This window comes from Primulina eburnea, chromosome 1, assembly GCF_022965805.1.
Source record: "Primulina eburnea isolate SZY01 chromosome 1, ASM2296580v1, whole genome shotgun sequence".
Classification (NCBI taxonomy): domain Eukaryota; kingdom Viridiplantae; phylum Streptophyta; class Magnoliopsida; order Lamiales; family Gesneriaceae; genus Primulina; species Primulina eburnea.
In genome coordinates, this window is record NC_133101.1 from 1,006,564 (window position 1) to 1,034,562 (window position 27,999).

General features: G+C 31.5%; 3 protein-coding genes across 3 annotated transcripts; all 3 read left to right on the forward strand.

The window, feature by feature from the left end:
• Positions 1–11,130: 11,130 nt before the first annotated feature.
• On the forward strand, positions 11,131–12,588 carry LOC140809941 (NAC domain-containing protein 92-like). The gene is made up of 3 exons (XM_073167728.1): positions 11,131–11,537; positions 11,628–11,905; positions 11,993–12,588. The coding sequence occupies exons 1-3, from the start codon at positions 11,360–11,362 to the stop codon at positions 12,488–12,490; spliced, it is 954 nt and encodes a 317-aa protein (XP_073023829.1). The 5' UTR covers positions 11,131–11,359; the 3' UTR covers positions 12,491–12,588.
• Positions 12,589–20,942: 8,354 nt separating this feature from the next.
• LOC140834531 (transcription factor MYB16-like) lies at positions 20,943–23,154 on the forward strand. Its single transcript, XM_073199519.1, has 4 exons — positions 20,943–21,238; positions 21,319–21,448; positions 21,801–22,071; positions 22,468–23,154. Exons 1-4 carry the CDS (start codon positions 21,106–21,108, stop codon positions 23,068–23,070), a joined length of 1,137 nt encoding a protein of 378 aa, XP_073055620.1. The 5' UTR covers positions 20,943–21,105; the 3' UTR covers positions 23,071–23,154.
• Positions 23,155–24,545: 1,391 nt separating this feature from the next.
• Positions 24,546–27,997, forward strand: LOC140809950 (uncharacterized). The gene is made up of 6 exons (XM_073167739.1): positions 24,546–24,747; positions 26,070–26,282; positions 26,387–26,479; positions 26,625–26,723; positions 26,805–26,961; positions 27,734–27,997. The coding sequence occupies exons 2-6, from the start codon at positions 26,124–26,126 to the stop codon at positions 27,748–27,750; spliced, it is 525 nt and encodes a 174-aa protein (XP_073023840.1). The 5' UTR covers positions 24,546–24,747; positions 26,070–26,123; the 3' UTR covers positions 27,751–27,997.
• The last annotated feature ends 2 nt before the right edge of the window (positions 27,998–27,999 follow it).

Consider the following 27,999-nt stretch of genomic DNA (forward strand, 5'->3'; position numbering starts at 1 on the left):
TATTCGACGGATGCTTCGATGGTATGGAATGACTTGAAAGAGCAATTTGATAAAGTGAATGGTTCACGGATTTTTTCCCTTCACCGTGATATCAGTCGTTTGACTCAAGGAAGTAGTACAATTTCTGCTTATTATTCTAAACTCAAGCATCTTTGGGATGAGTATGCTTCATTGGTTACACTTCCTTCGTGTGAATGTGATACAGCAAGGAAGTATTTGATTCATGATCAGCAGCAAAAATTGCTCCAATTTCTCATGGGCTTAAATGATAGTTACATGCCAATTCGTAGTCAAATCCTTATGATGATACCACTTCCAAGTGTTGGACAGGCTTTTTCTATTATATCACAAGAGGAATCTCATAGATCATTGATTTCAGTAAATCCTCCACCAGCAACTGTATTTTACTCCACGCAATACAAAGCTGAGGAACCAAAGAAGAATATGCTTTATTGTGACTATTGCAATTGGACTGGACATACGAAAGCCACTTGCTATAAACGGGTGGGATATCCCCCGGGGCATCGTTTACATGGATTACTACCTCGTGGTGATTCTCGTGGTGATTCTCGTGGTGATTTTAGAAGAAACCCGAAAGCCTATGTAAAACCAAATAGACCTACAGTGGCAGTGAACTTAGTAGAAGAGGACAACCTAAAGGGAATGGCAGATAATGCTTCCTCTGCTTCAGTCTTCACTCCAGAACAATATGCTGAGATAGTGAAATTGCTGGGTGGTCATAGTATCCAAAGCTCGAATACTCCAGTCACTAACATGGCAGGTAATGCCCTTCCTCAATCTGGTACTGATTGGATTATAGATACCGGTGCAAATGAACATATGACAGGAAATGCATTATTGATGCAAGGTGCTAAATCAATGGCTGATCCTTCTAATTCTGTCAAATTGCCAAATGGTAATAAGCTCCCTATCAGTCATATAGGTTCAGTTTTCATATCCCCCTCGATTACCTTGCATAATGTGCTTTGTGTTCCACATTTTCAGCACAATCTCCTGTCTGTTTCCAAGTTTACCAAGGCTCATAGATGCTTCATCATTTTTTATCCTCGTTTTTGCCTGTTTCAGGACCAAATGAGTGGGAAGATAGTTGGGATTGGTAAAGAAGCCAATGGATTGTATCACCTTGTCGCTCAACCATTTCAGAACTTCAGTCATTCTCATACTGTAAATTTTTTCCCTTCAGTCAATCCCATTTGTAATACCTTAGATTGTGAGAATTGTTTTGTGTGCCAAAATTCTGTTTTGATAGATTGTAATACTTGGCACAAACGATTAGGACATATGTCCATTTCCAGAATGCATTTGTTACCTTTTTTGACAAAGAATATTTCTTTGAATCATTGTTCTATTTGCCCTATCTCAAAACAATCAAAATTACCATTTCCCAAGATGAGTTTGACAAAAACTAACTCTTCTTTTGAACTTGTTCACATGGCCATTTGGGGTCCCTTTAATACACCTACATATAATGGGGAGAGGTATTTCTTAACTATTGTGGATGATTTTTCGAGAGGAACATGGGTTTTTTTGATGCAATCCAAGCTAGATGTGTTAAGAATTCTTCGGCAATTCTTTGCATTGGTCAACACTCAGTTCTTGACCCAAATCAAGTCCATTCGATCGGACAATGCAGCTGATTTTTTAAAAACAGAGTGCAGCACCTTTTTTGCTTCTCGTGGTGTTGTTCATTTCAGTTCTTGCCCTTATACGCCACAACAAAATGGAGTAGTGGAACGTAAGCATAGACACATCCTTGACATTGCTCGTTCTTTAAGATTTCAAGCTTCTCTTCCACTACGTTTTTGGGGTGATTGTGTATTGACCTCCGTTTATCTTATCAATAGAACACCAAGTCCTATCCTAGGAAACAAAACCCTTTTTGAAATCTTATTTCACAAACCTCCAGCTTATAATCACCTTAAGATTTTGGGATGTCTTTGTTATGTTACGTCCTCAACCATTGCCCATAAGTTTTCTCCTCGTGCCACAGCCTGTGTGTTTTTGGGATATTCTAATGTCCAAAAAGGATATAAAGTCATGAATCTTGAGAGCAGAAAATTTATTGTTGCAAGGAATGTTGTGTTTCATGAGAATTTATTCCCTTTTGCTGACAATGTGTCATTTGTGCCTCCATTTTCACCTTCATCCAATACTGAACTTTTCTTAGAAGATGATTCTATCATTCCACCACCAAATGAGTCTCCTGTTCTTCCATTACAGCCTACTGATATTGTTCCACCATTGAGAAGATCTGATAGAATGAGAACCGTCCCTCGCTGGATGCAAGATTTCTCTTGTTCCACATTACCTCAAAGTCACTCTGCTCACTGTGCATACCCTATTTCTCAACACCTTTCTTATTCTAGATTTTCTATTCCTTATCAAAACTTTGCCGCAGCCATTTCTTCAGTTTCAGAACCTCGCTTTTACCATGAGGCAATCACAGATCCTAGATGGAAAAAGGCCATGGAATTAGAGCTCACTGCCCTGGATTCTAATAATACTTGGGATATCGTTGATCTTCCTCATAATGTTCTTCCCATTGGTTGTCGATGGGTGTACAAAATAAAGCATCATCCTGATGGTACAGTTGATAAATTCAAGGCACGTTTGGTTGCCAAGGGTTATACACAACAGCCCGGAATAGATTTCCATGATACGTTTTCTCCCACGGCCAAAATTGTCACCATCAGATGTTTGCTTACCCTGGCTGCTGCTAATAATTGGCCTTTAACACAAATGGATGTTGCTAATGCCTTTATTCAAGGCGATTTGGATGAGGAAATTTTTATGAAGATTCCCCCTGGCTATCACATCCAAGATCATCATAAAGTGTGTCGTTTACGGAAGTCGTTGTATGGTCTTAAGCAGGCTTCACGGCAATGGAATCATAAATTTGCCGGGATCATGCAAGCTGCGGGTTACACACAGTCTCACCATGATCATTCTCTCTTTACCAAAACCGATTCTCAGCACATCACTATATTATTGGTATATGTGGATGATATTATCATCACAGGGAGTAGTTCGGAATCGATTGCCACCTTGAAACATTTCTTACATTCTCGATTACAAATTCGAGATCTTGGCAAGCTGAAATAGTTCGGAATCGATTGCCACCTTGAAACATTTCTTACATTCTCGATTACAAATTCGAGATCTTGGCAAGTTGAAATATTTTTTGGGTATTGAGATTGCTCGATCTCTTGAGGGCATCTATCTTAATCAACGCAAATATGCCTTGGAACTTATTGCAGATACAGGTGTTGCTGGGAGCAAGCCGTTTGATACCCCTATGGAACAAAATAAGAAATTGACATCTTTGGAGTTGGATCGTATTCTTAAATCAGAGGTACCAGCTGATTCTTCTGATTCTTTACTGCCGAATCCTGAGTCTTATCAGAGATTGGTTGGCCGTTTAATCTACCTTACTATCACACGGCCTGATATATGCTATGTGGTTCAACATTTAAGTCAATTCATGCATTATCCAAAAACATCCCATATGGATGCTGCTATCCGTGTGGTTAAATATCTCAAAGGTTCCCCTGGATTGGGTATTCTTTTGCCGGTGCATAACTCTATGACTCTTTCAGCTTATTGTGATTCGGATTGGGCTTCTTGTCCCATGTCCCGACGCTCCTTAACTGGTTTCTGTATTAAACTTGGTAATTCTTTACTGTCGTGGCGCACCAAGAAACAAAACACCGTATCTAGATCTTCGGCTGAGGCGGAATACCGTGCTATGGCTGTTACTACTTGCGAAATAGTCTGGATCCGAGGCCTTTTACATGATATGGGAGTTACACTTCGTAATCCCACTATCCTTTACTGTGACAATAAGGCAGCCCTCAGTATTGCCGCTAATCCGATGTACCATGAGCGTACCAAACATATTGAGATAGATTGTCATGTCGTACGTGAGAAGATTGCTATGGGAATTCTCCAAACTGCTCATCTTTCCACCACCAATCAACTTGCTGATATTTTTACCAAGAGCTTAGGAAAAGATCAGCATCGTTACCTATTGTCCAAGCTTGGTACTCGAAATTTGTATCAAGCTTGAGGGGGGTGTGTTGGTTATAGATATAATTGATAGAAACGTGTTTTTGTTTACTACGTTTTTACTTCTTCTGTACCTCTTTTACGGTTATTAGTTGAGAAGCTTATATCATTGTAAAAAGGATTTTTACTCCACAACAGATAAAAAAAGAACAATTTTGTTCCTTTTTCCTCTCCATTTAACAAACGTAAGGTTCGATTTTTATTAGTTAATTATTGGTATAATTATTGGTATAATTATTAGGAAGATGGTAACCATCAAAACAAAGTTAATTTTTTTTTTAATTAATATCATTATCATATGTTATAATTTTTCGCGAAACAACAAGGATTCAGATATTCACGTAGGATTAGTAATTCAAGACATATGGTAGGTACGTATATTGTTCCATAATGTTTCAAGACGACATGCTTGACACTAATTTGGAATTAATAATAGGCAGAAACATTCAGTTGGCGGAACCTAATCCATATGCTTAACCATTAATTATATAAAATTAAATGCCCATTTGTGTATGATAATGTTAAATCTTATATTTTGTATTCCATTTTTATCAATGATATCTCACATTTCATGGGCCATAGATCTTGATTAACAAAGATTCCCCACATTATCCCGTGTTTTCAAAATGTTTTGTTCTTGGATGCATATATTTCAAATCAATTATTCCAATTTTTCTGACTTGTTTGATTTAGAAAATTCAAGCGAATTTTTTATCTTGAATTTTCTATAGTAATTGTGACGAATTTCAAATGTTATCTCTCATTTTGAATTCTCTCATTTCAATTTAGATTTATCACTCAATACAGTTCAACCTCGAATAATCCGAAAGACTTAAAAATAGAAAAGTATATCACACATTTTTCAATACTCTACATGCCCAACTCTTTCATACCACTTGCATCTGTTACCATTTCCATTCAAACCTATTAATCAACGCATAACGTTCATTATCAATAATAATAAATGAACTTAATTGCTATGGATGCACACATGAGCATCCTACGAGACAGAATGTGCCGCGTGGATGTCTCCTGTCGTGGCACCCTGTCGGAACAGATGAAACATGGCCCACTGTTAGTGGTGGTTATCCTTAAATTAGCTTAAGGAAAAGTCATTAGTCAAAATTAAGTTTGGTCGATTTTAACATCAAACTCTAATCACGAACCAATCAGAACTAAGACAGCAATTTCATATTATCTTTGTTACTTCCCTTTAGACATCCGTACGATTAGACTTCAGCATTTAAAATATTTGATTGATTCGATACACATTTTAAAAAATATTAATTAATCTTTTTTATTACATTTAATATATTTATTATTTAATTAAGTTTCAAATTATATTATATCTATAGTAGAGTCTGTTTAGTTGGTTGATGGGATTACGTGGATAAAAAAGTTTGTTTATTAAAATATTTGAGTTTGATGTGGAATAATATTAAATAAATAATAATATAATCTGATTAAATTTGGGATAAAATTCTAAATTTCAATTTTTATTGTATTCAATAACTAATAAATGCTATAATTTTTATTTAATTATTTGATTGATACGAGAACAATAGATAATGATTTGATTGATTTTGGATAAATGATCAATATATAATATTGCAACAAGACATTTTATGGTATTAAATTATTAAACATTACCTTAATTAAACTTAAATTAACCCCTTAAGTAGATTAAAAAAACATTATAGAATCTTCTTTTATAAACTTTCGCAAATTTGTAAAAAAAAAATGGTTTCATAATCACTTTTTACTATCTAAATATTTTTATGTTGGTTAAGTTGTAAATAATTCCAAAAATATTTTTAATAACAACCCGACTACATAATCAAAAAAAAAAAGAAGAAAGAAAATTATCTTCTTTCCTATCATTTCAATGTAAAAAATAGATAACTTTCATTTTAATATTTTATTTATAAAAAAATTACTCTCTTCTCCGTGTTTGTTATTGACGTGACAGTACCAAATGAAGTTGGACTTGAATAAATAAAGTAAAAAAATGTATTGGGTATATAAAAAGAGAAACTTTCCAAAAGAAATTTCTCTACCATGTTGACAATTAGGATATTTACACCCAGTAAAAGAAATTAAGTGAAACTGGGGAAATTTCTCAGAACGCGTTCTCCCATTGACTGGCATTTGATTGTTTCATTGATTTTTTTTTCTACTGCGACTCAAAGTTGAAACGGCAAAATATAATTTTTATAACTTTTAATCATCAATAAAAACATCTTTTATGAGTAATTTATTATTATTATTATTATTATTATTATTATTATTATTATTATTATTATTATGTAATAAGAATTTCAAAAACAAAACACACATCATTTTCTATTTTTTAAAAACGTTATGTGTATAGTTAAAATCAGTGAAATTTATCAATAAAAAATTCATAAGAATTACGACAAAGTTAATAATACTATTTCAATCGTACCATGCTCAAAGCGTTTATGTAATTAATTATTAAAATTAGTAAGTATTAGTATTTGAATAAATATTCAAAATTATTGATATAATATAATGTTTATATTTAAATTTCAAATATTATTATAACAATATCTATATATATATATAAAAGCAGAGTTTTGCTAAAAATAGTAATTTCTCGCAAAAATGTCATTTCTAAAAAAGGAAAGATATATCATGAATATTGAAATATGTGTACTGCAATAAATAATAACTTCAATTATTGGTTGCATTGAAACTAATCTCTATTGAAAACATAAACAACATTAAAATTTTTGCATTGATTATATCAATCAATTTAATTTGTAATATGATTTTGTATTACTATGATATATTTATATTTAGATATAAGCAGATTGTTGCCAAAAATAGTAGTGTCCCGCCAAAATGATGTTTCAAAAAAAAGAAAGATATATTATGAATATTGAAATATGTGTACTGCAATAAATGTTCAGTTCAATTATTTTTTTCACGGATTATATTATTTCATTTAATTCAGTTTTGAATTTAATTACTTTTTATATTAATTCGAATGTAATTTATATATTATATGCTTTTTATTTTTTTTAATTCAAACTGAAACTAAACTCTATTAAAACATAAACTATATTTAAAAAATTTGCATTGATTATATAAATCAATTTAATTAAAAACTGTATAAATAAATTTAAAATACAAATGATTGCAATGTTCAATATCACTCATGAGGTAAATCATTCAAAAATATATTTTGTTATTTTAAGTAATTTTCTGTCCAAATTACTTACTAAAAAAATACAATAATTAATTAGTTAATTTAATTTTCTAAAATAAATTTGTTTGAATATTAAAAGTTATCACTACAACGAGGTTTTCCACTGGACATTAAATTATCATTTGATAATCATAATTTTTTTTAATCTCAAATCCATATTATTTCGAGATTACATTAATTTGAAAAAATTAATGTATTGTAGTTTTTTTCAAAAACATATATATATATATATATATATATATATATATATATATATATGTTTTTGAAAAAAACTACAATACATTAATTTTTTCAAATTAATGTAATTCCACTGGACATTAAATTATCATTTAATAATCATAATTTTTTTTATCTCAAATCCATATTATTTCGAGATTACATTAATTTGAAAAAATTAATGTATTGTAGTTTTTTTCAAAAACATATATATATATATATATATATATATATATATATATATATTGTATATCTTGAATTGTCTTCTTAAAAATTCAAATAAGAGAGCCCAAGAAAATTAAAAGATATGGATTCAAAAGTTTTTCAAATGGACATTAAATTACCCTCAATAAACATGTATACGACACTCAAAAATCAGAAATGTTGACACGAAATGAATGCAATTCGAGATTTCCATAATTTCAAAAGGTTAATGTATCATATAATTCTGTCAAAAGCATCCAATATATAATTTTTGTCCAGTTGGATGTCTTACTTGAATTTTAAATTATAAATAATGTAATATTGCATATTATATTTAAAACTAATTTTATTCTATTTATCTTACTAAATTTATCTACTCCAAAATTGAGTTATGAAATGACTCATCTTTTCAGCACTATATCTGAGTTGAATCTTTCTAAGATGTAATGTTCGTTTAAATTTGGTTTTGTTCGTTGTTATGAACTACCTACATATGGAAACAACAAGACATTAAGTTTGAAATCTGATTTTCATGATCGAAAAATAAAAAATATTATTTTTCTATTTGTACAAAATTTTAGTTATTATATATTTACTAATGTGATAATTTTCTTCTGTATTAAAAGTTCACGGATACATGATAGTAAAAAATGTCCCATAATGAAAATGATTAAACCAATTCTAAAGAAAGTACACATTTTATTAGGAGACATATTATAAAATTTATTGGAATTATTTTGGAATATACATAGTAAATATTAATAAAATAACTTTTTTGATTTATACATAATTTATTTCCAATAGCATATTTCATTTTTCTTTAGGAATAATATACTGTTGTTGATATTCTGAAGATATTTTGTAGATAAAATCACAACTCATTTGGATAAAGATATTTATGAAACAATTATTGTTATCATTCAAATGTGTCAAACACGTAACATGTCATAAAATTGTCTTTGAATAAGGATTTAGATGAAATTATTGTATTTTTTAAAAAAGTATTTCGTATTAATTTTATTGAATTTGATTTAAAATTATTTTTAATCGCATCTTAAAAAATAATAATGTATAACTTCTCAAAAATTAAACAATTAAATATATATCAAGGTTAGTGGTAGATATCAATACACTAAACACGAAAAGCATCATGTCATTGACACAGGCTAACACAATCTAAAATTCTGATATATGATAGTGATTATTAGCCAAAAAAATTAATCGACATTCGTTGTATTTAAGAAATTTTTTTAAAATTAGCGAAAAAATAGTTTTATAATTATATTGTTTTTCAATTTAAATATCTATTTATTTTTCATTAATTTTTAATAATATCATCCCGTGCGATGCACGGGTGAAATACTAGTTACATAAAGAAAAAAGTTTGTTTCATTTGAGATAAGGCGTAAATGAGGATAACAGTTTTGTTTGGTTAAGATAATTTCTTTATCTTAGTTGAGTGATACTGTTACTAATATAAATAATAGAATTTTAAAAATCATATATTATTATTATCAAAATTTTGATAATAAATAAATATATTTTAAAAAAATCAATTTTTTTAAATAATTTATTAGATTATTTTTGAGGATATGTTAAAAAAATATTTATATTAAAGTTCTAATTAACTTGTATAATAAGAATAACAATTTATGGACAGTCAGTATACTACAAATTCACGAAGACATTTTTTAAAATATTTGGAAAATATATTATATAAAAAAAGTTATTTTATTTTACATTATGGAGAGCAGTGAGAATTAAATAAATAAAATTAATACAAAACTCAAAATCATAACTGAAATTAAATGATCAATGAATTAAATGTAGTTTATATTTTCAAGAGACATCATATTAATTTTCGATATTAAAAAATAAAATAAAATATATCATATTTAATTAAATATTATTTTTTTTATAAGTGAATAAATTAAAACTGATGAATATTATATTTTATAGCATATTAATTTTTTGCGAGGATTTTCTAAATATGACAAAAAATATATTTTTACATTGATAACATAGATAAGCTTCTCTTCAATCAGGGAGCGACGTGTGTTCCTATCCATGTTAAAACAAAAAACGCGGTAACTCAACTATCAGCATTGATTAATGACATATGTTTGGATTCTGTCATATTGGTTGAGATATACAATTACTACGTATGATACTGATTGTTAGATTTAATGATTTTTCATACTCCATCTATTTCGTCGTGCTTATCTTTTAAATGTGGACTATAATTATAGTAGGTCTTTTGTGAGACGATCTCACGAATCTTTGTCTATAAAACTGGTGAACCATATCGATATTCACAATAAAAAATAATATTCTTAGCATAAAAAGTAATATTTTTTCATGGATGACCTAAATAAAAGTTCTGTATCACAAAATACGACCCATAAAACCGTCTCACACAAGTTTTTGCTTTATAATAATGGATTAAATTGAATTGGTAATTTACGCTAATTCGGTTTTTTGGCTTCGAAAATATATCCGATATATTTAACTATGTGTTGGAATCGAATTATAATTAATTTGTTATATAATTATTTACTTACACACAAAAAGAGAGAGAATAGATTAATCGTTTTTATAGCGAGAAATAAGAAAAAAGGACACGTTGTTTTTGGTAGAATACATGATACAAGAACAAAGTCACAGTGATCAAGAAAGGTAGACGCAGAATCCCTTCTCAATAATTACAAGCGAACAAATGAAAAAAAAAAACGAGTTATATACGTCTAGATTAAAAGAAAAAAGACCCTTACAACATAAAATGAAATAATAAAAAATACTATTATTATTATTATTATTATTATTATTATTATTATTATTATTATTATTATTATTATTATTATTATTATTCTAACAATTGCATCATGCGAACCTAAATCACGAGAATAATGCACCAACCAAGCCCCAACAGAAACTACCCTTTTGTTGTGGTCCTTCTAAGTTGGAAGACAAATCGAAACTCTTGAGTAAGAACGTACTTTGGCCGAAGAAAGACAAGATTGATTTTGTGAACTGAATTTAGCATCCACAATATGAAATATCGCAACATAAAATCTTAAAATACTTGGCATTTCGCGCTACAGATTATTCGATTAATCGTATTCGTAAAATAAAAATTATGATAATTTTAAGTAATTATTGAACTGAACTGGGGGTGTTTGACATATAGCAACTTTGTAAGTAGATAAATATGGTTAAACAAATTGTAACTAACGAGACTTTATAAATTACTTTTCGAAAAACCCAAATATGTTTTGAGCTTATATTTATTTAATATATCAATATTTTAAAGCAAAATAACGGAACAAATTGCTGAATATAAATCCAAGAAACCAACAATTAACATTACATAAGAAAAGTTTTGCTTGCATGATTCCCACGTTTTATATCTCCTCAAAAAACAACTATTTTAGGAGTTGTGTTCTACAAAACCTCTCAATCTTTCTGTTATGAGACCTCACCATGTTTCTTTCCTCCCATATCCTTCTCTCATACACACCCGAATAATCATTTAAAAACTCTATATAAATGCGCATTTGAGTATTCCATCTCTGTTCTTGTAAGAAAAAAAGGAATTGTTTAATCTAAAAAAAGGCAAAAATAATGGAAGATATTTGTGGTTCTGAGGAGCAGATTGAACTGCCACCGGGTTTTCGTTTCCACCCGACGGACGAAGAGCTTATAACTCATTATCTGTCTGCTAAAGTTCTTGATTTTAGCTTCAGCGCCATTGCCATTGGGCAGGTTGATTTGAACAAGGTGGAGCCTTGGGATTTGCCATGTAAGTGTTGTGATAGTTAATAGATAGATACGTTGATGTTTGTTTTTGCGCGTCGTGTTGATTTTTTATCGTTATTATTTTGGGTTAAAGGGAAGGCGAAAATGGGAGAAAAGGAGTGGTATTTTTTCTGTTTGAAGGATATGAAGTACCCGACCGGATTGAGGACAAATAGAGCCACGGAGTCGGGATACTGGAAGGCCACCGGAAAGGATAAGGAGATCTTTCGAGCGGAGACGTTGGTCGGGATGAAGAAGACTCTGGTTTTCTATGGAGGAAGGGCTCCAAGAGGTGAAAAGAGTGACTGGGTTATGCATGAATATAGACTGGAGGGCAAGAATTCCATGTGCAATCTCCCCAAAAGTGCTAAGGTCCAACCTGCCTCGGTTTTCCCCTGTTTTTTGTATGATTCTTGGTTACTTATGTCTAATATTTCTTCTCTAATTGAAATTTTGCAGAATGAATGGGTGATATGCAGAATCTTCAAGAAGAGTTCTGGTGTGAAGAAGATCCACGTATCCGGTCTCGATCACGGTGCAGACTCACAGTCCTCGGCTTTACCTTCACTGATGGAGATATCTTATGATGAGAACCAGGCAAGGAGATTCTCCGAAGCCCAAATGTCGAACTTGCCTTGCTTCTCCACTCAAACGGAGGATCATTCAAACTTTTCGCCACTTGCATCTCATTTCTCACAAGTATCAACTCCAAAATCTTACATTTCGACTCCATTTCATCACAATATGCATTACCCGGATTCGACCATGATCCAAGATCAGTCGATACTAAAGCTTTTGCTGGAGAATAATGGACCCAGCATGAAGGAACATGCTAAGCCAGGATTCTTACAGGAAAGTGGCAATCTTGAGGTTGGATTCATGCCATTTGAGGACCAAGAATTTGCAGATATGTCAACTTGTTCAATAGACCTTGATTGCTTGTGGAACCATTATTAAGTTTTCAATTAGAAATTTTATAAAATTGTATTAGTAGAAATTATTATTTCAACTTGTTTCTGAATTCGATTATGTGACAAGAGTACATCAAATCCCAACCCTTGGTTCCCACTCAAACAGAGTTATTTTCTTCAATAACTAGATTTTTGGAAGTTTATCGTACTTGTCATACTTTAGTTGTTCTCATTTGTAGATTGACGCGTTCATAAACATATACATATATATTGGAAAACACTCAAATAAAATACATTTAGAGACAGTCATTTTTAAAAAAATGAAGTTTGAGCAAAGTTATTTCCTCAAATATCCCAATATTTATCCTATTCAAAGATGAAGATAATGATGCAAAGTTTGGAAGCGGTGAATAAATTTTTAAAATAAAAAAAAATTAACATTTGATGGGGTCAATGAAATTGGTTTCTTCACTCAATAATCCAATCTCATCATATGGGCCCACGGCCCATATCTGTTATCCGCTATACGACAAATAAGCCCACCAAAACAACCAGCTTCGCTTTTCGTTTAGGAGGTTGACCCGCCGTCATTTTCTGCAACGTCAACCATTTAGCGCGTTTCCACGTGCTTTTTATTATAATAATAATAATAATAATTGAAATCGAAGTTTGTTCATTTTCTGATTCCCCAAGTTGAATTGAAAATGAATTTGGTCAATAATTTTAAAAAAAAATTGATTTCTCCAAATGTATTTGAAATACATAGAAAAAACTCAATTTTAAAACTAGTGATTGACTAAGATTAAATAACAAAATACCTCCTAAATTCATGCTTTGAAAAAAAAGATATACACATTTGATTTCATATAAAATTTAAACGGCTTCACACCTGTTTTGTAACCATACAAATATTTATGTGAGTGGTATTATAATTTATTACTTTATTTTTACGTGTACAGAAAATTCTTGATTTGGTCAGTTATCATGATCACGGTAAGAAAGCCGTGTGATGATTTGGCCGAATTTGAGTTTATATATGTCTTATATGTGATGATTTGGCCGAATTTGATTAATGCGATGATTTTTGTCGAGAGGAAACTCGTTATGGTGATCCAAATTTATTATCGAATGAAAAACTGTAACAATAAATTCACAAAATATTAGTTAGTGGTCGAAGACAGTCCAACACATAATGATAAATTGAACTTAAATTCGTGGTTGATATTCAAATCATACATCATACTATTTTCTTCCCTAATAGATGTTTTAAATATGTTGGTTTTATATCGGTAATAATGTGGGGACCCGGACGCTAATCTTTTCTTAATCATCTTTGGGATTTAATTATCAGTTCTGATAAATAGGGTCTAAAAATTTTTCTTTTTAAAATATAACTGCGGAAGGTAATGGAATCTAAATACTATACATGTCTGTATATAAAATACAAATTCAGTATTAGAATACAATAATGTACAACATTCTAATATAAGGTTCACTACTAAAGCTCTAGTAGAAAAATCCAATCTACTGTAAGTCCGGAATCACCACGCTAAACTCGTCTTCTCTCATCATCTTCGTGACCCCGATCCTGCCTCCCCTGATGTCATGCACACATACAAACAAGACACCAGCCGGATAACTCCGGTGAGAATAAATCCCAGTATAAAACATGGTAAGCATGTATATAAACAAACTAATTCATAAACCATGCGATCATGTATAAACACAATATATTTCATAATCTATGAAATTAAGCATGCAACTCAAATCAGATAGACATGCATATAAACAATCTAAATCATAAAAACATGCTAGCACAACTGGAAGCAATAACGATGGGTCCCATGATCTAGGAGCCACATCCATATAAGCATGAAGTCCTAATCAAATCATGTCTAGACTTGACTCGATCTATAACTCTAGGGATCCCGGGGTGAATAAGACGTCACTGGCTGTCACCTACCCTACCAATCGAGGTGCTGTACGTCTTATTCCTAGACTTCGTCCTGATCTGTATCCACATCTACAAAGGGGCGGTGATCTTCCCCAGAGCTGAGATATCGCCGAACGTCTAGAGTCTGCCTGATCTCCAGACTGCCCTATCTTAATGCATGAATAACAATCTATAATCATTGCATAATCATATAAACATAAACAAGAGTATAGTATGTGATTTATTGGGCAACTCAACGCGATCTCAATTGAGTTGTTCTTCCCGAATATCACATGAATTATACCTTTGTCTTCCTGATCTGATGACGACGACGTCTCGAAGTCGAATTTGTCCATATCTGATCTGAAATGACAATAACCAATACACTGTATCAATGTGTAATCCAATTCAAAATCTGTCTGGTCAATATCTGGATAAACTACAATCTGATTCATATCAACAATATCACAAGATAACAGAAACCAATACTGAAACTAATCAATCTGAATCAACTGATGTCTCAACGGTAATATCAATACCATAATATCATTCTTCTAGTCCCAGCATATCAATATCTATCACAGACAACTGTCAAAATTGCTGAAATGCATAACACAGACATACGGTGTTATTTCTTCGATCTGACTTCATATAACTACTGAATAATCTATCCAGACCCATAAGAATAATCATCTATTTATTCTTCAACCAAGAATACTAGAATTTAGTGTGAATTCTCAGTCAATATCTTCTAAAATTCATAACAATTGTATAACCCCTCTATTCTTCAATCTGTCTTCGATTATACAATGTTTACTACAACAGAAACATCATATCTGAATTCTATTCAGTTCTGACAACATCATAAAATCAAATCTTGTCTAAACGAAATAAAACTTACGTCCAGTCGTAGCCTGCGTTGATAGGAACACAGTACCGAAGTCGGATTTCAATTCAGATAAACGATTTGCTCGTAAATCAATTTCTAAAGAAAAGAACAAAGCTTTTCCCTAAACCCTCGATTTTCTCCTTCCAATTCTGAAGAATTGCATGCCAATATATATATATATATATATACATACCTTCCGTGCATGCAAAGCAAACGGCACAACCTTTGTGCAACACGTCTCGCGCATATGCGCGGTCACTACTCGCGCATATGCGCGAGACCTACTGTCTCGGCGAAAGTACTACTCGCGCATATGCGCCATTATTTCCGCGCATATGCGCCACCCCTACTGGCCCTCCCGCGCATATGCGCCATCTCTGTCGCGCATATGCGCCGATGGTACTGGCCTTGCCGCGCATGTGCGCGCATTATCTCGCGCATGTGCGCGTAAGCCTCGGCCAGCTCCGCGCATGTGTGCCAATCCATACAGCGCATGTGCGCGGGGCTCTTTCTTGGCACACACACATTTACACCTTTCTCATGTGTTCTAGTCCGATCCGTTCCGTCTATACTTATCGCAATTAATTCAATAAGTTGTTTCAGATTACTCTCAGATTACGGTAATCGTATCCAAATCATTTCAGATTACGGTAATTAAATTCTCGGGCATTACAAATAATAAATAAATATTCTTTTTTTTTTGTACTCTTGAAAACCATCAACATACGTTTCTTATTGTTTATTAACTGATGCAATAGATTTCAAATTCTCATAAAATGAAGTCATTCGAAATCATTTCTCAATTTTTTTTCTCAGATCCAAATCTTTGAATGCAAATTTATAATTATTTTAAATTTATTTTAAATTTTATGAGGTTTAAGAATCTTGGAGTTCTTGGGCCTGGGCTGCAATTCACACTGGTCTGATGTCCTCTTCAATCTAAGAATAACAATGGGCCGAAACAATGTTCAAAATAATTGTTTAGTAAAGTAGATATATATTTTGTACAATAAATTACCTTTTAAAATGAAATAATTTATGAATAATGAATATATTTGAGATTAAGCACCTATATTTTATTTTAAATTTCATTTTGAAATTTTATTTTTTGAAATTGTATAAGTAACTATTTCGGGAGAAAAATGTCTATCCTCCTCAACGCTTGTTCTCTAAAAAGATATAATTTGAATATTAAAAACTGGCATTTTTATTATTACTGAAAATAATATGGATGGTGTAAAAACGTTTAACAAAAATGCTAAAGTAAAATAAAAAAACAATGAGACAAAATATTTATAAAAGAAAAAAAGAGAGTGACTCAAATAAAATTGGTCTAAAAATTGACGTATGAGATCATTTAACATAAGTTTTTGTGGTGGACTAACGAGTATTTGAATACAATTAAGCATATGTAACTCGAACCGTCATTGTTTGCTAAAAAAAACGTCCAACTCCTCATATGTGATTAAAAGAAAATTATTACAGCTGTTACAAAAGACTTGAAATCTTACGATGATTAATGTACATACCATGATATGAAGATTATTTCTTTCTAAATTTTTGTTTACTGCTTTTAATATTATATTTACTATCTAGATTGAGTTTTATCTAACACAAAACTCATGTGTAACAATTTACATAACAATTTTGTGAAACGAGTATCTAACTTAAACCGACTCATAAAAATATTATTTTATATATATATTTATGGGATTATGGCATATGACAAATCATCCAATGTGAATTATATATATATATATATATATATATATATATATATATATATATATATATATCATAAAGCCGACATGATGGGATGTCTATTATATGATGTAATAACAAATTTATTGCGCATCAAACTGCATAGGGGAATCATATCGTCAAACTAAGAACGAATAGTTTTCACGTGTGGTCAGTAATTTATTGACGTGTGTGAAAAAATATCTAATTTTTAGTATAATGAGCTGATTTATCGAAATTTTTTGTACATTATCATTTTGATATTAAAGTTTACGACATGATTACAATATAAATTTTGAAATTTTTTGGTATATATCGAAATAATATATATAAATTAAAAATTAAATAATATTTTTAAATAATAAAATTATTTTTTTAAAATTTTTTTATGTATAAAATGGTATATACTCATGTCGTACAAAAATCTCGTCGATATAATTGGTATGTTAATTATACACGTCGAAAATGGATAAGTTGTCAATATAAATTTTTTAAATATAATAATTTTTAATACGATATATAATATCTTTTTAGTTACGATACGCTATACTACTCTTACTCTTAGAATTTATCGAATTTAAGTTGGACCATACGAATGGGTGTTAGCTGGCATCATTTCCAGATAATTTATTAAAGCTGGCCCATTCGTCGGCTACTATTAAACATTTTGGGCTTTAAGCAGAATCTTTCAGCCCCTCAAATTTTTTTTAAATTTTTTTGGTCCATGTGGGCCTATTTGTCTTATCTAACCCCATATCAATCATGACCAATATAAGTTGCGAGGCCCACAAAATTAAATGGTCCTTCTGCCTAGTTGAATTTCCGAAAATGCCCTCCACATAGGCATGAACCTTCTACTTTCTTCTTAGTTACGACATTTTTTTTAATCCGTAATTTAAAATTTGTAGAGCAAATGATCCAACATAATTATGATGGGCATACCAAGATAAATATCAAACAATTCAAACCATAGAAATAGATGTACCACTAATCATCATAATATACAATATCAAGAAAGCAACATTAAGAACAAATGGAAACATATATGTTCATTTTTAAAAACAAACTAGAGTCGATGTCCTAAGAAATATTTCGTCGTGTACACTTTGTGTGGAACAAACTGTTAATATAAATAGTATTTGCAAGAGTTTATTTTTAAGTGTTTTCAATTTTTTTGTAAATAAAATGTTGGAAAATTATACGTAAAAATTGATAAGCATGTAAAATAAACTCCTTCGTGACCCAAGTGATGAGCTATGACGATATTCTATATATCTCAAAAAGTCTTTTTACCGAAACGATACGTAGCCAACCCTTAACTCTGTCCCAAAGGCTCGATCTAATGAAAGTGATTTCTTGTCGGCTAGTTATTAAAAATTATAATTTCAAAATAAAATAAAATGAAGTCACAAAATGCAGCAAACGACCTCCAAATTCAAGGAAAATAACTTTTTAAAAAGTGATATCGGCCGCACTTTGAATAAACAATTTAAAATAATAACAGACAAATCAAAGTGTCACGTGGTATTTAAGTCTTGATCGTTTTTTTTTCTCGTAGGCTGATAAATAATGTTTTGCTTTCAAAATTTAGAATTTCCCATCGGAGGATATTGTTGTAAGAAATTATTTGAGGGTTGCCAAAGATAAAACTATTAAAAAAAATAAACATCAATATTTACATTAATTCGACGTTGCTTTTCTCTCATTTTAAAAACAGACATATATGGGTCTGTGAATTTATTGGCTATTATTGATGGTACGCATAAATTATTGATGGCGCTGTTGTTGCTCAACGTTTTTTTTCACTTACTTAATTGACTAGAGAGTTATGTTAGTATGCACCCAACCCCAGACCTCACACGATGTTTACACGTGAACATATCGTGAAACGTCATATTGATCGTCCCTTCACATATTTTTCTGAATTTTGATAAACATGTTGTATGAAATTTTACAAAATTTTAGCACGGACATCTTGCGGCACCGTTGATGTCTAGCAACTATCGACATTTCAAAATTATATATATGTACTCTCCAAAATATCTAAAATTTATTGAAGGAATTAATTCTCATATATACAGTATACTATTTATTTGAGTTATCTTTCCTTAAATTTTTTTTGGAAAATTGTATTTTTATCTTGTAAATTTGTCTATCGGTGATTTTGGTCTTTTTGTTTCAAATTTAAGTCTTAATATGTTTTTTTCCCCCAATTTTAGTCTTTCTTCCCGACTGATTGTATAATGTTACATCAACACTCCTGAGTGTTTTTTTTATGGCTTTGTTGAGTTAGAAAACTAATTTGCTTAGCAAAACACATAATTGGTGCAATTGTTAATTGGAACAGCGAAACATTTCTTTTATGACTTAAAACTAGTTTTTTGTATAGCTAATATATTTGATTCATTGTATTATATCCGACCTTACTTGAGATATATAGAATAAAATCTACTTAACCGAATACATAACATTAGTTCAGCGTGGAACCTAATTGTCTTATATATCCATCGACTACATTTCTTTAGTTTCTTGATGTAACTATGAAAAGTCATCATTTAAGAATTAATCAAGATGAGTGAAGCAAAGAAAACCGAGAAGAAACGTAAAAGGATTGAAAGATGTCATCGTAACTTTGTTACAATCCCTTCGAAGATGAACCAGTGACGAATTTATAACAACTTACAAAATACAAAGTGAGGAAACAAATCGACTAGCTAGCGCCGAACTTACAAATACAAAGTGTTTATCAGCTTGTTAAGATTATGGATTTGTTCTAACTCCATTTCAAATATTAATTCCATGAAGATGATTGTCCAAGTTCATACATACAACTCTCATGAACTTTAATATAATCGATGCGAGATAACTAACACATTCACTCACGTTCATGAATTAACAACGGGAGCGTAAAATTCACAAGACATTAGCGGGTGCTCCACAAAGGCAATTCAACACATAATGATGAGATTGAGCTCTGATATCAGATTAAGATTATGGACTTGAACCTAAATCCTCCTTCCTTGATTGTAAAATATTAAACCTCAACTAAATTAAATTTTGAGAATTGTTTACGTAGACTTAGAAAATCCCAATTTAAACTAGTTTTGGGATGAAGTTATGTACCCAAGTACATATCTTAACACACTTCAATTTGAAACCAGTATTTAATAAGACTCTCTTCACAATTTCACAAATGTTAGAAATCTCACATTGACTTGATTAACTTCTTGACATTTGTAAATATCGACTTAGATAATCTCTTCTCCCGAGCTAGTTTTTTGGATAGAGTTAGACACAAATTTATAATCTTAACATGATATTATATCTCTGTTCTTATGTGTTGAACTACTCTTATGAGCTACCCATTAATGATTGTACTTGATTAAGTTATTGATAGTTATATATATGAACTTGGATAATATATATTGTCATATTAAACTGAGTGAAGCTAGACCAATTTGAAGACAACATTTTTGTATATTCAAACATAAATATTTATAATTTCGCAAGTACGAGTATGTTTGAAAATCAGAAAAGTAACATAGCTAGCTACCAGAGAATAGAAAAGGCACAAATATTAACACGTACAAAACGTACGCAAATTGATATTTTTTTTAAAAAAATTGATATTCACGTTCTATTTTGTGTTATATATACTCAAATGAAGTACTTCGGACCACTATAATACACACACACACACACATATACAAACATATAAATCGAGGCTTTAAATTAACACTTGAAATCAGTATATATATTAAAAACTTGCATATTGTTCCATTAATGAAGTCGAAACTGGTTAAATTATGATGCTATGGCCGGTGAGTGTAAATTGCTTTCTTAAATAATTTTTCCTTGGACAAAATATAAATTTTACGAATAATATATATATATTGTCATCATCAAACCATTAAATACCCTCATCCTATCTTTGTCGCTGACCCAACGCCATTTCCCTCCCTTATTTACTGCTAGCTATGCTCTCTCATCTCATGTATCCAATTCACTTCAGTAATCCCTTCCCCCCTGATCAGTAACTTACCAAGATCAAGAAATTACACTACTGTTTCTTGATCCATTTTTCGTACAGACTCCGCTAATGGGTCGTTCCCCGTGCTGCGATAAAATCGGCTTGAAGAAAGGGCCCTGGACGCCTGAAGAAGATCAGAAGCTTTTGGCTTATATTGACCTACACGGCCATGGAAGCTGGCGAGCATTGCCCATAAAATCTGGTACAGTATCCGTCTTCAAATGAAGTTTGCATGTGTTATGTAGATATCTGGCTTTGAAATTAGGTTTTTCTGTTAAACAGGGTTGCAGAGATGCGGGAAGAGTTGCAGATTGAGGTGGACGAATTATTTAAGGCCTGATATTAAAAGAGGCAAGTTCAGTTTACAGGAAGAGCAAAGCATCATTCAGCTCCATGCCCTTTTAGGAAACAGGTAGAATTCGGTCTACTTTCTACAGTTCCACGATCAATTTCTTCCAACTCCTGTACTGTCAGTCAATTCAACCTTTCCTGAAGTTAAGGTGTGGTGAAAAATAAGTCTTTATGGTTTTATTTCCAGTTGTGATGGGTTTTATGTGCCCAGCAGCATTTACTCTATTATGCCATGCAAGAAAGGGTTGCTGGACAGTCAATTTTCTAAATGAATCTAAAACTTTGTGGAATAGAAAAATTAACATGTTCGGGGTGAATTTACCATTTACAACAAGTTCTCCTGTCATCTTCTGAGACTGATGATTGATTGCCCTGTGTCGTTTTTGTGTCGCCTTTGATTGTCTTCTTCTCAGGTGGTCCGCCATAGCCACTCATCTGCCTAAGAGAACAGACAACGAGATCAAGAATTACTGGAGCACTCATCTGAAGAAAAGATTGGTTAAAATGGGTATCGACCCCGTGACCCACAAGACCAAGAACGATGCTTTGTTATCCAGCGATGGCCAGTCCAAGAATGCGGCCAATCTCAGCCACATGGCTCAGTGGGAAAGCGCTCGTCTCGAAGCTGAAGCAAGATTGGCCCGGCAATCCAAACTCCGGTCAGCCACGGGCATTTCATTTCAGGTGGAGTTTTATGCTCACTGATTTTTACTAGCTAGGATAACACGAGAAAGCAGTCAAATTCGTCCTATATCTTGTCGATTTTAGGTTTTGGTAATAAAAAATACTCAGTTTGATCTCAACAATTTTTTTAAATCATATTTCAATTTTCACCTATGTGCCTATGTGATAATATGGTGCCGAAAATTGCTCACACTAAACCAGATATTGCTGAAACATCGAACATTGTTCACTTATCTTATGCTATGTTAGTATTCAGAGTCTCAGACGAAGTAGAACTGAAAATAAAATGTTACTGCACTGATATCTACTATTGATCGTTACAGTACGAAAATTCAAATTATGATCTTGTTTGAAACTATTTTCAGCATGTTAATGGTTTTAATTAACTGCAAACAGGCCAGGAACTCGGAATTCGCCTCCACTTCATGCCAGAACAAGAATCCGGTTGTCAGTACACTCCGATGTCTCGACGTGTTGAAAGCATGGAAAGGCGACTTTTGGGGTAAAGTAAGTGAAATAGGTGGAGCCAGTGGCGGCACTTCCACGACAGGGATAGGCGGCAGAGAGCTCGAATCCCCAACTTCAACACTCAGCTCCTCCGCCGTAACTGGACAGCACTCCACCGCCTTCATCGAGTCTCTAGGAAACTGCTCGGAGTCGTATTACGCTGGAATCATGAAAGAAACCGGGGAAGAGTGGAAAATTTTCCCCGAACACACGAACGAGGCTGAGAACCCGACTGATCAGTTCCCATCCGAATTACAGGATCCGCCATTTTCAGGGACGGATAACTCTGCAGAGCAAGTTCCTCGTGGGAGTTTCGTGGAAAACTTCACGAACCTTTTGCTCAGTACGTCTTCCGAGAGACGCTTCTCCGATGACGGCGGAGAGTCGGACATGAACGGAGGCGGCGGCGATTACTGTGAAGAGAACAAGAATTACTGGAACAGTATTCTCCATTTGGTGAATTCTTCGCCTTCTGTTTCACCCATGTTTTGAGAGTTTACAGTAATTAATGTGGAGCAAGTATTACGTACACATATTCCATTTCCACCTTCTCCATCAATGTTCATTTAATCGCGCCATTTCTATATCTATTTTTTTCATTCTCCTCTTTTTATAATAATAATAATAATAATAATAATAATAAATACGACTATATTATAGTATAATATGCATAAAATGCGACCATATACAATTATATGTTCTCTAATATATGATGTTGTAATACTTTTTTTAAATCGATTCATTCAATAAAAATTTGATTAAAATGAATGTGGAAATAATTATTTTTTGATTTACAAACTTATTTTATATTTTGTCGTCATTTAATTTTTTCAAAATAATAGTTGATTGTTTCCTAAACATAGTTAATAAGAATATATCATTTAAAAAACCAACTAAATACATAAAGCGAACTATAAATTTGAGCAACCTAAACAAAAAAAAAAAGAAAAAGAAACATATATTAATTGGCGATAAAGTGAGCAATTAGTACATGCATGTGTGGTTAAATGTGAACCATTAAATAGCGTAAGTTTTGGGTACCATCGAATTAAATAGGGAATAATTGAGAGTGAGGACCAATTGCATTTATTTTTTTGCCTTTTCAAATGACGTGTTTCGTCACAAAATTCGTGTCAGATTACTTTTCAACTTCATCCATCAATTAATTAATTCTTGAAAAATCGTTTTGAAATCAAGCTACCTACTCCTAGATGAGCCTGGATCCCTAAAACGAACCACCAAATTTTCGAACAATGAAATATACATTACTAAAAAATCAATTTTGATAACATGACGACGGATCACAATCACAAAAAATGAAACAAAAATAACACAAAAACAATTTTTCCTAAAATAAAATAACAATATATATATATATTCTGCTTACAAGTGGAGAATGAATTACTTTAGCAAAGAATATTTGGTATATTATATGTTTTTTTTTTATAAAAAAATCTAGTTATTATAGGGTTTTATAACTTGATTATATATACAGAGAAAGATTATTAGCATTAATATGTAGTTGACGTCATATAATAGTCACAATTATTTTTCACGTCTGATTTATGCAACACCACGTCGTGAGTAGCACTACAAGAAAATTGATTTATAATGACAAAAATTTAATGAGAGTATGAAAAATTGGTCACTAAAAACATAATTTTTGAAATTTTTATGAGGGTAAAAAAAACCATTATTAAAGATTTAAATTATTAGTGACGAGTTCTCAATTTCGTAGCTATAGATAACTAAATCCGTCATTATATGAATACAAAAAAAATCCCTCTCATAATTGCCTACATATTTTAGGCGCCATGTATAAAAATTTTTCCCTCCAATCACCCCTAAAGATTTTAGGCACCTACATAATCCATTTTTATTTTTCATTATTAAAAGAATAAAAAAACTTTTACCCCAAATACAATTATATTTATCATCTTCACTTAATTATCTGTACGTGTAAACCCTCCCCTCCCCTCCTACTTCGATTTTTTTTTCTCACCAACAGACTTCGATTTTTTTTTCTCACCACCAGATTTTTCTCCCCTCTCATAATCGCTTCTCTCATTCTCGGTGCTCTCTCATACTCAGTGCGACTGAAAGAAGGGGAATCCCAGCGGCGGCGTTTGTGGAAGACATGTAAGGTTGCCTCTCCCAGTGAAAAAAAAGGTGCGAATTCTTTTCAGTTAGATCTGGTATTGATGATGCTTCTGTTATTGATTAGATCTGAACACGTTTCTCATTGATGTGTTAATGAATTTGGTGTTTGTATAATTTTATATTTCTTAATTATATGGTTAATTTAATTATTGGGGACTCTTTTTTATTTTTAGAAGATTTTTTATTTTGATTAGGTTACTTTATTCAGGGTAGTTCCATCGTGAAGATTGCAGAGTGTTCTTTTCTTATTGTTTTAACATCTCTTCCTTTTGTATATTCATTTAAGCCGAAGAAATACATTACGTCCAATTTAATTTGAAAGGTTTATTTGTTTAAGAGGCTCTTAAATAACTCCCACTTTTACAATTAAAAGTTTCTCTTTGTTAAAAATGAGTATAATTCTTCAAATTTACTCTAAAATTGCTCTATGTACGAACGAAAGTAATTTTTTTCTCACTTATCTTTTAGTCTTTCTAATAGTGAAAATATTATATCATTGTAAACATATTTTAAAAAATTTTTAAATATCTCATATATTAGTCAAATAATTAAATATAATTTATGTAATAACACTACTCCAATATTTATATTTGGTCATTTGAAATGACAAAACTATCTAAATATATTTTTTAAGGCGGGCCTAAATTTTAATAAAGGCGGGTTTAAATGACAAAACGATCTAAATACTTTTAATAAATTTAATACTTTTTAAGCCGGGTCTAAATCTTTTATAAGCACAATGAATTGGTGGAATTGGAGATAGTGTGTTTGGAGTTTGGAGAAGAAAGCTTGATCTGAATGAAGTTTTGATTTTGGTATGTAACTTGGGAAAATAATATTCTGCATGATTATCCCCTCAGTGTAGTTTTGGTATGCATCTCCCGATTGTCGGGCTGGATTTGGTGGTTTGCTGATCTACATTGCTTTTATTTGATGATCTAATTGGTGACCTACATTTGTTTTTCACTACTTAATTTTTTCTATTTTAATATCTGACACTGGATGGTTGTATTAATCCTTTAGTGACCAAAACCTGTTTTTGAGAATGGTATGTAGCATCTAATATTAATATCAAATCACTTATGTTAAAACTGTGCTATTAGTGGGGAAAAGCTTGACATTTTACATTTTAGCCGCTGGGGAACAATCTGTTTGCAATTTTTTCTTGGTATATGATTGAGATCTGTAAATTTTTTTTAGGTCTTCAAAACATTACTGTCAAATACAAATACCTGCTTCATTCTCTAGCATTTTTCATACTTGGTGGACGATTGAAATGGCAGAGGTACACTTTAGATAATAACTATTGTTGTATTATGATTATGTTGCAGGAATGTTTTTTCAGTCCTAATATAGAATTATATCGTGAGCATACTTTGGAGCATATGGGGGATTTGTGGACAGCATGGAGGTCATCCTTGAATGTTGATTATGTGAGACCTTGCAAAACTAAAGCTGAAGTTCTAAAAAATGTGCCGAAAGGGTTTAATGCTAAAGAATGGGACTGGCTTGTAACTAATAAGTTCTTAACTGATGAGTTTCAGGTATAATAATACTGGTTCATAGTGTAATCAGAAATATCTTCATTTCGCAGTTAAATTGCACTCATGGAACTGATGATTGTGATTTTGGTTTGTGATTTTTGTAGAAAACCAGTAACCAGAATTCTAATAATCGGGTAAATGGAGTAATGCCTCATCGAACTGGAAGCAAGCTGCACAGACAACTGATATATGAAATGGTCATAAACATCTATATTACTTCTTATATTTATTATTTATGATTTTTTTGCTTAATTAACATATATATATATATATATATATATCTATATATATATATATATATATATATATATATATATCATTAGCCTTTTATATATCTTTCAGGTAGGCAAGGATAATAACCCACCTGATATTGCAAAAATTTTGTATGAGACTCGGCATAAAAATGGAAAGCTTGTTGAGCCAGAAGCGCAAGAAAAATATGTAAATATCAGTACTTAATCTTTTAACATAAATTTGTTGTTTATCATTTATTTAAACGACATGATTGATGGACCTTTGTAGGATGAGATTGTGAAGACTGTTCAATCTAATGCATCACTCTCACATATTGAGGTTGTTGAAAAGTGTTTTGGACCACAGTGCCATAGTCATGTCTTTGGTTTTGGAGGTGGAATGAAAAGAAAACATTTTAATTGTTCACCTACAATGTCTGGTGAAGGTGTGTTGTGCTACCTTGAATTTTTACTACATATATTTTACTTCAGGTTTATACATTATTCTGCATTTATTCCTTTTTTGGAGTTTGCTAGTTGTGTGTATTAGGCGTCTACCCATGATATAATGCCCTTTTAACTTGGCATACATTTCTAGTAAATTACCCAAAATCAAGGTGAGCTAATGATGAAGCAGATTGTTACGGACAAGTGGACTTGTAAGATCAAAGGTTATGGATTTATTAGTTTCTCCCCATGATATAATGCCCCTTTGTGTATCTCCATGTTTTCTTGTAGACATTTTGATCCATTTTAGTGAATCCAACTTCTAATGAGACAACATCGTTTTGTCTTTTATGTGGGTTTTTAGTTGAGGATTGCTGTGTTGAAGAGTTGGAATCAAAGGATCATTTAAGCAAATCAAAATTGTGTTTGTGGCTTCTAAAAATTTTCTCAATAAAACATTGTGCACTTGTTTAACATCAATATTCGAGACTTCACGTGTTTGGTCTATCTGCATAATTTTCTGACATTCGCTTTTTGTATGAGATTAATACCTTTTATAAGAGGTTTTTTTTATTTGCGATTTTGTGTTGACATGTATATAGACTTTATTTTTTTATTATTTAAAAATTCACTTCACATGTGTTTGACACAATATATCATTGTTTTCAGGATATTTTGTTTACAAATTTCGGCATCAAGAAAGTTTTACTCTTACTTTATGTTTGGATTACATCTTTATTTTAATTTATTTTTTCTATTTTTGTTTTACAGATGACACGCTGCAGTAATCTGATGTCGTGCTTCAAAGAAGAATTCAAGCATTGATTAGGAAATTAGTACATGATATTTTGAAGCAGCTACTAAGTGATCACCATTTATGGTCCTCAAATATTTTTGTACTCCAAAGAGTAGATATTAGGAAATACTTCAAGTATCCATCAAAATGGAATTCATGTTTTGGAACAAATTGCAATTCTGTATATTTTGAATATATGAATAGATATGGATGCAGTTGTTTATATAAAATATTTTGTTCA